The 14252-nt window shown below is 43.8% G+C and overlaps 1 protein-coding gene across 1 annotated transcript in view; it reads right to left on the bottom strand.

Moving 5' to 3' along the window:
- Positions 1-14252, bottom strand: part of GALM (galactose mutarotase) — a 53980-nt gene that overhangs the window by 20150 nt on the left and 19578 nt on the right. Inside the window, exon 4 of the mRNA XM_040224664.1 lies at positions 13150-13231. Within this exon, the coding sequence (XP_040080598.1) occupies positions 13150-13231 (82 nt within the window). The remainder of the gene's footprint in view (positions 1-13149; positions 13232-14252) is intronic.

The following is a 14252-nucleotide window of genomic DNA, read 5'->3' as shown; positions in this document are numbered from 1 at the left end:
GTGCACTTTAAAGGTGAAAGACAGTGATGTGGAAATATCTCAGACAGACCCGGGCTCACGTGAGCTGGGCTTTTGTCTCTAAAACAAAAAGAAAAACAAGGTAGGGCCGGAGGAAGACCTGGAGTCTGGTCTCCGTGGGGATGGCCCAGTTGTGCCTTCCAGCCCAAGCTGCTCCAGTGACATCTGCGTCTTCAGTCAGATTCAGAACAGTCAGTCAAATCTGCATAAGGAAGCCAGCGGTAATGGGGCCTGTGGGCACAGCTACTCATCTGACACCTATTTAAGCCATCTTGACAAATCATCTCTAGAATGCCCGTTATTATTTTAGGAAATGACATAAAGAGAATGATAATTAAAAGTAACTGCCTCGGAGTGAATTTGGACTTCATTCCAGTGGTTGGCAAGTCAAACACCTTGGGATTTTTTTTTTAAGGTAACATTTCTATAAATTTTCATAGATCACACAACCTCAAAGCTTGTCTCTGCTGCAGGTTTTTTTCTCTTTCCTTTGCCATTGCTTTGAGTTTGCAGCTTTATTCTACTGCTGTTTTTTTTCTTTTTTCCCCACTGAGAACTTTTTGATCTTGACTTATAGTGGGGGAGGGCACTGCTTCTGGATATTCCATGCCATCTGAAGCAGAAAATGCCGAACACCATCACATGACGTTTTTCAGGTGAGAAGGCAATTTTACACTTCACAGATGGGCCCGTGTGAGGCCTGTTCATGCAGAGGATTTTTCCACCCCAGACTTCCATCCGGATGGTATCGGGGATTTGAGCTGAAGTTCACCCTCTGCATTCCTGCTAGACCCGCTCTCCTCCTGAGCATCGCTGTGTTCCCCTGGTCTTCAAGGTGTCCGTCAGGGCGCTCACATCCTTTGTCACCTGCCCGGGCCCACTTGGTCAGTAACACCCTCGCTGTCCAGCCTTACGCCCTGTCCCCTCCTCCTGCTCCTCCTTCCTGACAAAATGCAATGAGGGATCATCCCACAATCTACCTTCTCTGCTTCTGACTCCAGCTACTGAAAGAAATGGAGAGAACCCCGAACCAACTGTGGCCACCACAATTTCAGTCTCTGTCCTTCCCTGGATTCTCAGCAGCACTTGCAAACATTTCACTCCTCTTCAGTCAGCTCCTCTCCTCTCCCACCAAAACCCTCCTCTTCCTTGATCCTGCATTTCCAACTTAAGGAAGCATCCTCTTCCCTCTTTTCAAGTTGTTTGAACACAGATTCAACACCAGGGGCTTCCTGAGCTCACTTAGGCAGCTTTTACAAGTTCAGATTCCCTGGCTCTACATTCGAGCAAATGAATGAGAACCTCTAGGGCAGTCCCGAGATGCCGTATCTAGACATTGCCTTAGCTGGGAACCACTCATTGGGCTACATTCCCTGACCCTCTCACCTCATTTCCAGTTACTCACCAGTTGCCAGTCTGGCTTCTCTCCTCACACTCTGAGAACGGGGCAGCAGTGACAGCCACTACAGCCCAGGCATGCTGCCCAGGTTTCCCAGGACCTCTCTGGGAACTGACGTGGCTGGTCACTCCAAGACAGCTGGATACCTTTTCTCTTTTTTTTTTTCGCCTTCTTCCTCTGACCATCTTCCTCAGTGTCATTAGTGTGAGTCTTTCTTGCACTTGAAATAAGTTTGGTGGTGGCCTCCAGTTCCCCTGGGTTCAGCCCTCAGACCCCTTGACCATCTCAATCTATGGTTCCTCCCTGGGAAATCCATATGGCTTAATCTACAAAACACACACTGAATTGCACCCCTGCTCTCACTTCTCTCCTAACGTATCCATTCGTCCAACTCCTTGCTGGACATCCCCACCTGGTTGCCCCCCAGGCATCTTAACCTCAAATATCCCCGAGACCAAATCCACAGTTCCCCCAGCCCCTGCCCTTCTTCATTCCAGCCCTGTGCCAGCTCCTCCTCCTCTATCCTGTGCTATTTAATATCTCTTAATATCTCCACTTCTGCTGCCCGGGAGCTGTCCTAGAAACCCAGACACCATCCTATAGCCTTCCTGCTTCCTCATTTACTACATGTCATTCAGGCTTCCTAACTTTTACCTCTTAAGTACTGTAAGACTACACTTCTTCCATCTGACTTCTTGTTCCGGTCATCCTTATTTCTTGCTTGATCTACTGAAATAGACTCTTCATCAGACTCTGTCTCTAGTCAAGCCCCACCCCCGACAGTGGCTGGGGTGACATTTGTAAAATGCCAGTCTTGCTAGATCCATCCCCTGACTTAAATGCTTCAAAGTCTTCCAGGATTGAAAGATAAAACCCTAGCTCCTTAGGATGGCACAGAATACCCGTGGTGACTATATTCAACCACCAGGCTGCAACCAGGGTGAGGCAATCAAGGACCCAGGGTTCAAAACTCAAGGAGACACTCATTCTTAGGTTCTGACCCTGCACCTTCATGGCCCTGAGAATGAGTGCTGCCTTACATTTTGCACCATAAAATTGCCTCACCCTAGCCTCCACCCTGCCCAACTGTCTCTGTAGCTTTTGACTTAACAGTCCACCCCCTACTCCCACCTTTTGTGCTTAGTACTCTCACTCTCCTTGTTGCTAGACTCTCACAGACACACTTCTCAAAGCTCAGAGTGATATCAAGAACGCCTCTTCCAATCCTACCTCTATGATCCCTTAGTTCCATGGGCATCACCGCTACCACTGTCCTGACTACATCAGTCCCCACTCCCTGTGAGCTTCTCAAGAGAACAGATAGTGTTTCTCTGGCTAGCACCCCAGGCAGCACGTAGCAATCAGCAGGTGTTCTACCAATGTTAGTTGAACTGAATACAAGCCTGCTCTGAGAACTCGCTTGAGTAAGCCTCAGACCCACAGCTACCTCTCATCCCCTTCAGAATGACCTCTAAGGACTGCTATGCACCAGGTATAAACTTGAGCCAGACCTTGAGGGCAGAGGGGTGGCTGTTAAACCATCAGCTTAACCATCAGCTTAAAGGGTGGTAGTCAGAGTTCTAGCAAACAACTCCCCTTCTGACAAATTAACTTGATGTTAGTCTGAACTTTCCAGAGGAGTTATATACAATGTCTGGCCAAGCGCTATTTCTGAGCTTTCTTCCTGCCAATTTTTCACCATGCTGGCTCATGCTTGCCAATCTTGTAGCAGTGATATTTTCTAGCAGGGAACACGAGTAACTTTGGGAGTTATTCTGTATCTCATAAAGTTGTTCCCAAGGCCATTTTATAGAGTGGGTTTCAATAATGCATCCCCTCGGGGGGTATTGTTGCTGCCAGGAGAAGTCCTTGGAGTTTCTGTTGTTGAACTTCCTTGAGTACCATCTAGGAGGGATCTGTCATAGACAAAACAGCTCTAGGGTAAATAAAACTGTAGCCTTATTTAGGGGCTTCCCTGGTGACTCTGACAGTAAAGCGTTTGTCTGCCTGAAATGCAGGAGACCCGGGTTGGGAAGATACCCTGGAGAAAGAAATGGCAACCCACTCCAGTACTCTCCTGGAAAATTCCATGGACAGAGGAGCCTGGTGGGCTACAGTCCATGCGGTCGCAAAGAGCTGACCATGACTGACTTCACTTTCACTTTATTTCTGTGGGGATGCGCCCTGTGCTATGTCCATGGCTGTATGTTCCCCATACGGCCTGAGTATACCTAATTTGCTCAGCCCTTTACTTTCCCCAGGGCTGTATTGTACCTGGCACCTAGTATGTGATATCATCTAGTGACAGGGCATGGGAGGAGAAACTTGGGGGCCAGACTTGGACCTGGAGGGGCTAGTCTCCAGAATTACATAGCTGAGGGTAACAAACAGAACACCATGCTCTGGCTTTCCGCTAACAGGGAGGCCCAAGAATACTGGGGTGGATAGTCTATCCCTTCTCCAGGCCATCTTTCTGACCCAGGGATAGAACCCAGCTCTATTGCATTGCAGGCAGATTCTTTACCATCTGAACCACAGGGATGGGGAAAGGAAGGAGTAATTGATAGCATGTGCAGGGAGGCTACTTCTTGGTTTCACCTTTCTGTTTAGCATAGATAAGTTTTCTAGCTTCAAGCCAAAGAAACCCAGCCTGAAACTCCCTTCTAGCTCCCTACTTTGGATCTATAACTACTAAATCCTGATAGAACATCTGAGGCTTAATGGAGAGGAAGATAAGGGAGCCTGGGCACATAAACTCTGAAACAGATTATGTCATTACAAAACCCCCAGAGCAACAAAGAAGCCACTGTTTCCAGGAAGTAGGGGAAATATTTCTAAGGAGGAAGTGTGGGGCTTGGAGAGAGCGGGGGTCTGTGCAGCAAGGAAGGGTTATAAGGTGGTCCCTGTGGTTGGGAGGGAGGTTCTGCAACAGGGTGAGGCATGAGTGAGGCACAGTGGGTGATGCACTGGGGAAGCAGCTGGTGTCTGGCCTGGGAGCCAAGTAAAACTTTTTTTTTTAACTGAAAAGTATTATAAAGTAAGATTTGCATTTTGGTTAGATAACTTTAGCAACTAGATGGAGGACAAATCTAGAGAGATTTTTCACCCCTGGTTAGAGAACTGTTGTCCGCATTCATTTGTTCTTTCGCTGATCCCAATTTATGAAGTTTGTAATACAAGCCAGGCACTGATCTAGAGAAGAAACGATAGCCTACACCAGGACTCAATAATACATATTGAGGAGATGGATTCAAGAAATACTTTGTTGTTAAAAATCATCAAGACCTTGGAACTTCCCTGGGGGGCCAATGTAGGAGAAACAGGTTCGATCCCTGGTCCAGGAAGACCCCACATGCAGCAAGGCAACTAAGCCCATGTCCTACAAATACTTAGCCCATGAGCCACACCGAAGCCCTCATGCCCTAGAGCTTATGCTCCACAGCAAGAGAAGCCACTGTAATGAGAAGCCTGCACACTGCAACGAGAGAGTAGCCCCCTCTCGGCAACTAGAGAAAGCCTGTGTGGAGCAATGAAGACTCAGCACAACCATAAATGAATAAAATTTTTAAAAAATCATCAGGACCTAGTGACTAACAATATGGGGATAGGTGGGAGGAGGGACCGAAAAGGAAAGAGGAAGCATACTGATGGATGGTTGGAACTAATACTATGTCCAGAGGATTTTTAGAGTGTACTCTGTATGACACCATCATGATGGATACATGTCATTATACCTTTGTCCAAACCCACTGAATACACCACATGAAGAGTGAACCTTAGGGAATTCCCTGGTGGTTCAGTGGTTAGGACTCTGCTTCCACTGCAGGAACTAGGGTCCTGCAAGATGCATGGCACAGCTGAAATAAAAAAAAAAGCAAACCCTAATGTAAATTGTGACCGTTGGGTGATAAAGATGTGTCAGTGTGGGTTTATCAGTGAGAATAAATGCACCGTCCTGGTGGAGGGTGTTGATAACGGGGAGGCTATGCCTATGTGGGGCTTCTCTGGTGGCTCAGTGGCAAAGAATCCACCTGAATGCAGGAGACACAGGTTTGATCCCTGGGTCAGGAAGACTCCCTGGAGAAGGAAACGGCAACCCGTATTCTTGCCTGGGAAATCCCATGGACAGGGGAACCTGGCAGATTACAGTCCATGGGGTCGCAAGAGAGTTTGACACAGTTCAGTTGCTCAGTCGTGTCTGACTCTTTGTGACCCCACGGACTGCAGCATTCCAGACTTCCCTGTCCATCACCAACTCCCAGAGCTTGCTCAAACTCATGTCCATCGAGTCAGTGATGCCATCCAACCATCTAACCCTCTGTCATCCCCTTCTCCTCCTGCCTTCAATCTTTCCCAGCATCAGCGTCTTTTCCAAGGAGTCAGTTCTTCGCATCAGGGGGCCAAAGTATTGGAGTTTCTGCTTCAGTATCAATCCTTCCAATGAATATTTAGGACTGAATAAGTTGGACACAACTTAGCAACTAAACAACAGCAACATGCATATGTGGGAGTGGAGGGTATGGAAAATATCTGTACTTTCTGTTCAATTTTGCTGTGAACATAAAACTTCTTTAAAAAAGATTAAGCCTTATTAAAAAAAAAAAATCAGTAGGACCTGATGATGATATTGAGTGGGGTGGGGAGGTGGGATGAAAAGGTAAGAGGAAACCTATTAATGGAGGGATGAAACTAATACTATACCCATTACTTTAGAATTATATAAAGTCCAAAGGAGTTTTCTATAAGAAGGTGTGCAAAGATTAAAACACATAGATCAAAACAGTCTTCATTTGCACTATCTTTGAACCAGGAGACTACTTTGGGATTTCTTATTTCTCCAGGTCAGAGACTTAGACCTGCCCTAGGGAAGTAATTATAAAATCAACTGAATTGTAGGTTGAACCCAGAGAGGTTGAAATAAAATACAAACGTCTTGCTGAGCTTCTCTCCGCAGCCTCGTGGTAAGCCTTTCCTACCAGTTCTAATTTTGTCAAAATGGGGTTGCTTTCATGTAATTTTAGAAGGAGCTTTCAAAAATGGATAGCAGCAAGAACCGCAAGTGAACACAGATGGGCTGGGGGACAGGGTGGATTTCATTTTATAAAAATGAAAATATCCATCTCAAGGAAGAGAATAAGATGAGACTTTACTAATGTTCCTTTAAGAGGCAAATCAAATCATTCACTTTGTTAACTTAATTCCTTATCTACAACTACAAGTAAAGAATAGCAAAACTAGAAGAAGAAAAAAAAAAGCTGTGTACTCTAAATGCCTATAAAGACACATGCTTAGTTCTGCACTGTGCTGTATGCATCATAAAGTCTTGCTGGGCAGGTGGCCCAGATCGCCTCCAAGTCTCACAGTTCTGTAAGGCAAAAGGATGAAATATAATATTTACAACCCTAGGAATGAATTAATCCCTGGAGAAAAGGGCTGAATTTTCTCACCTGCTCACATTCAGCTGGCTCAGAACCTAAGCAGGGCACCAAGGACCGGTTTCTTCCTGTTGCCACAGGGCAGGACACCAGATTCAAGCCTTGAAGCTAAATATCTGACCTGTCAGAGCTGGGTCTTTGTGGACTTCCATCTGTTCTTCCTGGTAAATAGCTTCTAGGAGTTTCACCTCTGGGAAACTGCAGGGACAGCTCTGACAACATCAAAAACATTCTCAAGAATAGCTGAAGATGCCTCAGGTAACAGAGTATGTGCCCATCCTAAGCAGTAGCAAATGCTATATGGGCTGCACATTTTTTTTTTTTTTTAAAGTGGAGAAAAACAGCTGCTCAGAAGAAGCTAAGCTCCACTAACTGCTGACATGCAAACCCAGCTTTGACAGCTGAGCTGCAGCTTTGCTCCTGGGCTACAGGTGAAATGAGCTCTCAGCCTTGCAGAGACCTACTGGTGCAGGAGAGAGGTGCCTGTGAGCAAGGACCAGGCCTCACACTTGCTGGGGCATTTTTGGTGGGCTTTGAGGAAAAGGACAGCCTTCTACTAGAGCAGAGAAAGGGGAAGAATGAAGAGGCCACATAGTGCAGGCTCTTGTCTTCCATGCTTTATTGACAGAAAGGGCTGAAGACATTTTATATGTCCTCCTAAAACTGTCAACAGGAAAAAAGGCAGGAGTAAAACAGGTGCCCAAGGCTGCTGGAGGTCCTTGCGCCCTGCCTGTAGTAGATGTCTAAAGGCAGCTATAGGACCTCCCTCATGGTCCAGTGGTTAAGAATCCGCCTGCCAATGAAAGCAATACAGGTTTGGTCTCTGGTCTAGGAAGAGTCCACATGCCGTGGGGCATCTAAGCCTGTGCACCACCACTACCGAAGCCCTCGTGCCCGAGAGCTCTTGCTCTGCAACAAGGGAAGCCATTGCAAGGAGAAGCACACACTCTGCAGCGAGAATAAAGCCCTCACGCAGCAATGAAAACCCAGTGGAGCCAAAAATAAAATTAGAAAAAAATAATAAACGTGGCTATAAGTTTAAGATGAGGGGATCTCATCATATTATGCTTGCTTTAGTTCCCTGAAACTCTCTGTCAGGGTATTCCTTTCCTCTCTCTGTAATAACACCCAATCAGTAAGACTGAGAAGAACAAAACGGAGGACAGGACTTGACTTCCACCCCAAACATACTTGAGGGGAAGGTTCCTTTTTACTGAGTAGCTCAGCCATAGTATTACAACTACTGTACAGTAAGAGGTGTTACTTTCTCATACAATGGGTTTTCCTATTACCTGAAAAGTTACTTACTGAGGGTCTATAACCAAGGTAAAACACCCCCAAAGTTTAAATATGCATAAGCATTTCCCTTAAGAGCTCAGGTTACAGCTTTTATGAAGGAGTTGAAAAACAAATATAAATTAACAGCCACAAAAGATGGAGACTTGGCCTCTATCTTTATCTCTCTTTTTTTCTTTGTAAATATTTTGAACAAACTTGTCTTCTGTTTTCTTTGCAGAAAAGCAGATATAAACTGACAAAAAGGAGAAACGGGAAGGAAAATGGTGAGAGAAGTGGGGAGGCCACCTGTATAAAAAGGTGGCAGAAGAATGAGAACTGACAACCACCCAAAGCTTTATTTATTTAGTTCCTAGCTTTCTGTTTCTTGGCTATACGGTGATCCTGGCTATCTATATAGTCAAGAAACTAATTTACTTTTCTTTTTTTCCCTCTCTTTTCTTCCTTTCGCATCTCCCAGAACGTTTTTTGACATCTAGCCATTTGTAGGATACAGGTCGAGTTAAGAGCCTCAGTTTTAATACCAGACTGCCTGGGTTTGAACCCCAGCTTTCCACTGCTCTTTAACTGAGTGCTCCTCAGTACATGACTCAGACTCCTTGTGTTACAGTTCCCATTTCCATTAAATAAGAAAAATGAGCAGAACCTGGTTATAGGGTTGTGGTATGGATTCTTTATTTATGAAGTGCTCTCTGAAATGCCAGCCATGATTATTATAAACCCTCACCTCATCTCTCAGGTAAACAGTATCTTCCTTTGCTTCAACAGGACTGCAGTCTCTGCTGCTGCTGCTAAGTCGCTTCAGTCGTGTCCGACTCTGTGTGGCCCCATAGACGGCAGCCTACCAGGCTCCCCTGTCCCCGGGATTCTCCAGGCAAGAACACTGGAGTGGGTTGCCATTTCCTTCTCCAATGCATGAAAGTGAAAAGTGAAAGTGAAGTAGCTCAGTCATGTCCGACTTTTCGCGACCCCATGGACTGCAGCCTACCAGGCTTCTCCATCCATGGGATTTTCCAGGCAAGAGTACTGGAGTGGGGTGCCATTTACTGTATATCAGTTCCCAGAGCTCTCAATGAGTGCAGCTGGTCTAACAGGTTTCTTGTAGCATGTCTCAAGGAAGTGGGCTTGGGGTTCAGTGCAGCCCAGTTCTAGTTGAATACCTGGTACACCTGTGACTCCGTCCTAGGTGGATTGCCCCTGAATCCCAGGCAAGCTTAGGTTCATCCAGGGTCAACCCAGGATTGCAGCCGTACCAGAGCCTGGTGCAGATCTGACCTGGCCCCCACAAACCTCTAATGATCCATCCATAATTTTCTGCCACCAAAAGCAAGCCCTGAATGCTTCAGAAGCTTAGCACTTCCCTGGGGACAGTCTTGCCGTTTTCTGCACTGCCCATTCTTATCCATCTCCATCTAAAACATCTTTCTCCTTCTCATTACCTGGCAAAATTCTACTTGCCCTTGCAAGATTTATTTCATTCTCATCTCTTCTTCTAAGAATTACATCTATTTTGACATTATTTTCCAGGTTAGTGGATAATATTCTGGTTTGATTCCTCCATCAGTCAATTTCTGGTGAACCCAGCTACACTGGGGAGGCTTTTTTTTTTTTTTTTCATGTTGCAATAAAAGCACATATTGGGCAAGAAAAATTTATTTCTAAGAAGAAGCATATTTCAGTGAATGTTTAAACCATATAACACTCCCAGAACAGAAACAAAAACTATCATGAAATTTTTAATTTTCATCCTTAGAAGTCCATCATCCTCAGAGCCAGGTAAACAGAGCCTCAAAACCCACCATCATTACCCAAATGACTTTGGACTGGCCTCAGTTAACCCACTTGCCTGTGGGCTTTTGGTCAATGTTAAGAGTCAGATAAGGGAGAATGGATACATTTATATGTATTCCGAGGTACTTTGCTGTCCACCTGAAACTATCACAACATTGTTAATTGGCTCTACTCTAATATAAAATAAAAAGTTTAAAAAAGAAATGTAATCTGAGCTCCTACAGATTTCTTCTTGGCTGAAAGTGGGCCAGACATGTAAAATCTTATATCACTGAAGGGGAGAATAGAAGTTACCGCCCTTTTTGGAGGAAGTTCCAAAGTAACAATAGTTGTTTCTTAAGCATTTCTGAGAAAGAAGGAAGAAAATATCCCTTAATTTCAGTTTAAGTGCCACTGGGCAAACAGATATGATCTATGAGGGACCGGCTTAAAGCATGATTATGCAAAATAAAATTATAAATTTTTCATGAGTTCTGAAGTTGTTGCAACTTATTTACATAATAGAGTTCTAGTGAATTTGAAGGATGGTGAAGATGGTAGTAAAATGATATACTAAGAGCCTTATAGAATTACAGAATGTAAGAGTTATAAGTGACTTTATAGACTAATTGTTCGTTCTTAATCATGAGTATGGGGCTTCCTTGGTGGCTCAGCGGTAAAGAATCTGCCTGCCAATGCAGGAGACACAAGTTTGATCCCTGGGTAGGGAAGATCCCCTGGAGGAAGGCATGGCAACCCTCTTCAGTATTCTTGCTAGGAAATTCCCATGGACAGAGGAGTCTGGTGGGCTACAGTCCATGGGGTCACAAAGAATTAGACACACTGAAGCAACTGAGTACACAGTTGCTTCACAAATACATCACAATCACAAATACATCACAAATACATGATAAAATTTTCACTGGTCCACAGAAAACTAAGATAGATTTGGATAATCAGTTATCACATTCTTTTACAAAGTAAGACAAATTCAATTTAAAAGGTCCCTCTTTATTCCAAGATTAAATTTTTCCCATTTTTGTGGTGTTAATATATTCTTTCTTTTATGAAAAATGGTGACTATGAATGGTAGTTTTTTTAAGAAATGTAGCCTATTTAACTCTTGTTCTTATTATCCCAATCAGTTAAAATTTTTAAATCAAAATATAACATGCATATATTCCCAATTAATTTTAATAGCTCTGTATTTGTAATAGCTTTCTAGCTTGGCAAAATGAAAAGTTGAGCAACCTGAGATAAATTTCCCTAATTTTTTAAAATAAAATTTGTAGGTATGACTTATAAAAATTTATGAACCCTGATTGAGTTCAACATCCTATTTGCAAAAAAAAAAAAAAGGAGTCTAGAGAGGTTAAATATTAAAGCATACATGCACTGAAGGTCCCAGAGCCAGTCAATAGCCAAGCCAAGACTGGAACCTGGGCTCTTGCTTCCTGAAAGTTCAGAGCTCTTACAGCCTACTCAGCTTCACAGGTGTCCAGGATTAGTACAGAGGGGAGAATTTGACCTAAAGCTACTTACAGTGCAGAACTGTGATGAACATGAGTTTTACGTGGTCAATTAGATTACATGTTAAGTTGTTTTGTGCTTTGCCACAATTATCTCTTACAATCATAACAAATAATCTTTACCTGGCATGAATTATGCATTTTTGTGTGTGATTTTCATCTGATCAAAACTCAGTAGGATAGCATAAAATTTTATAAATATACAGAAAGAAATATGCCTTTATTTCATCACCTTGCTCGTAAGCTACTTAGCTCATTTTCTTACTTATCAGTCACAAAACAGTTGCTGCCACTATTTTTCCCTTGCAGCTCACAATATAAGAGTTCCAATGCAATAATTCTGCACCTAGGACAAGATGAGCCAGCTTACTCAAGCCTACCTATTGAGCCATGTCCTTATCAGATAACACATGTTATCAGACCAACGTAAATATAAAAAAAACCTGGACCCAGGAAAACATTCAACTCTGTGATGCCAAAAATTGTAATCAGGGGAGCTGATGAAGAAAGCATTTGTCTTTCTAGACTTCTGCTCTGCCTTCCCTTCATCCTCTACTTTTGTTTATTTTAGCTTTCTTTGATGATGCTTTTAACATTCAGCTTATCTCTGATTTTAACAAAATCCCAATAAGAATATGTACCTATTGCTTTGGGGGTAGTTACTCCAAGTTAATTTCTATAACCTGCCACAAATCATAGTACCCCTGCAGGTCATCTTGTTGCCATCCATCTGTCCCCTGGAGCCAGATGGGGGTACACATATGATCTAGTACAAAGTTACACTCATCAATCCTGGAGGTAACACATGAACCAAGGTTTCTTCTTTCTTTTTTTAAACAGAGATAACTTGCATTCCATTTCAAAGTGCACAATTCAGCAATGATTAGCATATGTACAAGGTTGTGCAACCATCACCACTATCCAATTCCAGAATCTTTCATCTCCAAAGAAATCTCATACTCATTATTGCTCCCCATTCTCCTCTGTCCCCAGCCCCTGGGAAACCACTAATCGACTCTCTATCTCTATGGATTTCCTATTGAACGAAGGTACTTTTGATCCCAAATAATAATAGTAACCAAAGTGACCTCAATTCAGTTAACCCAGGAGACACACAAACACACAGATACACACCCCCCACCCCATGAAATTCCTCTCTGGCAACACCTCACCTTCCCTTCTAATATGCAGGACTCCTCCTTCCATGACATTCCCCTGTATTTCAGAGGTGATATACCTGCATTTATCCTACTCAAGAGGCAAGCCATCCCACCCTTTTCCTCTTCTGTCAAAAAAACCATGACATGTTCTATCAGGGTCCTGCATTTGTAGGGTAATGCTTAGGTAAGTTCCCCTCTGCTAAGGGGCTAAGAAATAACAGATTAACAGTTTAGTGGAGACCTTCTGAAGTCTAAGGCTCAGCTGGGATGACCATCTGACCCAGTTTGTTTGGGACTATCTCAGCGTATGCCTGTTGCTTGGCTTAATTATTAACAGCATTCCCTTTCCCTCTTAAAATTGTCATGGTTTGAGTGTCTAACTACATGGTCTCCCAACCTTACCCAAAATAAATGACTAATCATGGTAACTATGAGCATTGTGTCAGGCCAACAGGGGAAATATATTTAGGGCAATGAAGTTTTAATGTTTCTCACATTGCACCCTAGCTCTGCATTCCTATAAAAGGTTTAAATTCACCAACCTGTAGGAATCAGGACTTCATCCACAGGCAAAAAAGCATCAGCTTCTATAGTGACTTCATGGTCATATATATTTGGGGAACCCTGGGAAAGAAAAAGTAGAGAAAGAAATGAAGATTTAATGCTCAGTCTTATATATTTGCTTTACAATTTCTCTTGCACAAATGATTTCAAGTATTGACGAAAAATTCAGAAATCTCATTTGACCAATGAGGATGACTAATATGTTCATTTAAGTTAGGTAGGCAGGGGCTCAGAATAGTAGCCGATACATCTGAAAGAAGATTCCAAGAGTGATACCAGCATGACTTTTCTGAATGGAATGATGAAAGTGAAAATTCAGAGAGACAATGGTGGTGTGAAGGCCTTTAGGGTTTTCACTTATTAGCAGAGGGGTTTCTTCTACTCTCTTCACATGCCAGGCAAAGAGAAGAGCAAGGGTCAGTGACCTGTAACACACAGGTGCTGGGTGTTCAAAGCACCGCCTGTAGGCTCACTAGGGGTGGGCCATGTCTCCACTTCTCTGGCCTAGTTCCCACTCAGAAGTCCCCCACTCCCTGCCATAGAGCAGAAGACTGAGAGTCAGAAGTGGGGTCCCAGCTCCTCCATAAAGATAGCCTGCCCTCCTGGCAGAGTCCAAGGCTGGTACCTTAAGTATTAGTTGGTGGTCAGAAAAGCCTGGGGTCTAATCCTGGCTCCCAGTGAGTGGCCCAGGGAAGTCACTAAACCTCCTGGAATCTCACTTCCTTCAGCATAAGACTGGGCTGATGCACCCATTCTGTCCAGGATTCTCATGGGGAACAGTTTAGTCAAATGGGCTTGCAAACTGGAAAATACACATATATGCTTCCAACAAGAAGGATTATATTTTAACAGCAGTATTTTTTAGTTAATTTTTTAAATGTTATTTATTTATTTATGGCGGTGCTGGGTCTTTACTGCTGCATGAGCTTTTCTCTAGTTTCAGAGAGTTGGGGCTACTCTTTAGCTGCGGTGCTAGGGCTTCTCACTGCTGTGGCTTCTCTTGTCGCAGAGCGCAGGCTCTAGGGTGCACGGGCTTCAGCATTTGTGGTGCAACAAGCTCAGTACTGTGGTTCCGAGGCTC

This window comes from Oryx dammah, unplaced genomic scaffold (assembly GCF_014754425.2).
Source record: "Oryx dammah isolate SB20612 unplaced genomic scaffold, SCBI_Odam_1.1 HiC_scaffold_25, whole genome shotgun sequence".
NCBI classification, from domain to species: Eukaryota; Metazoa; Chordata; class Mammalia; order Artiodactyla; family Bovidae; genus Oryx; species Oryx dammah.
Note: the sequence above shows the minus strand (reverse complement) of the source record. Positions and strands in the feature narration are given on the sequence as shown.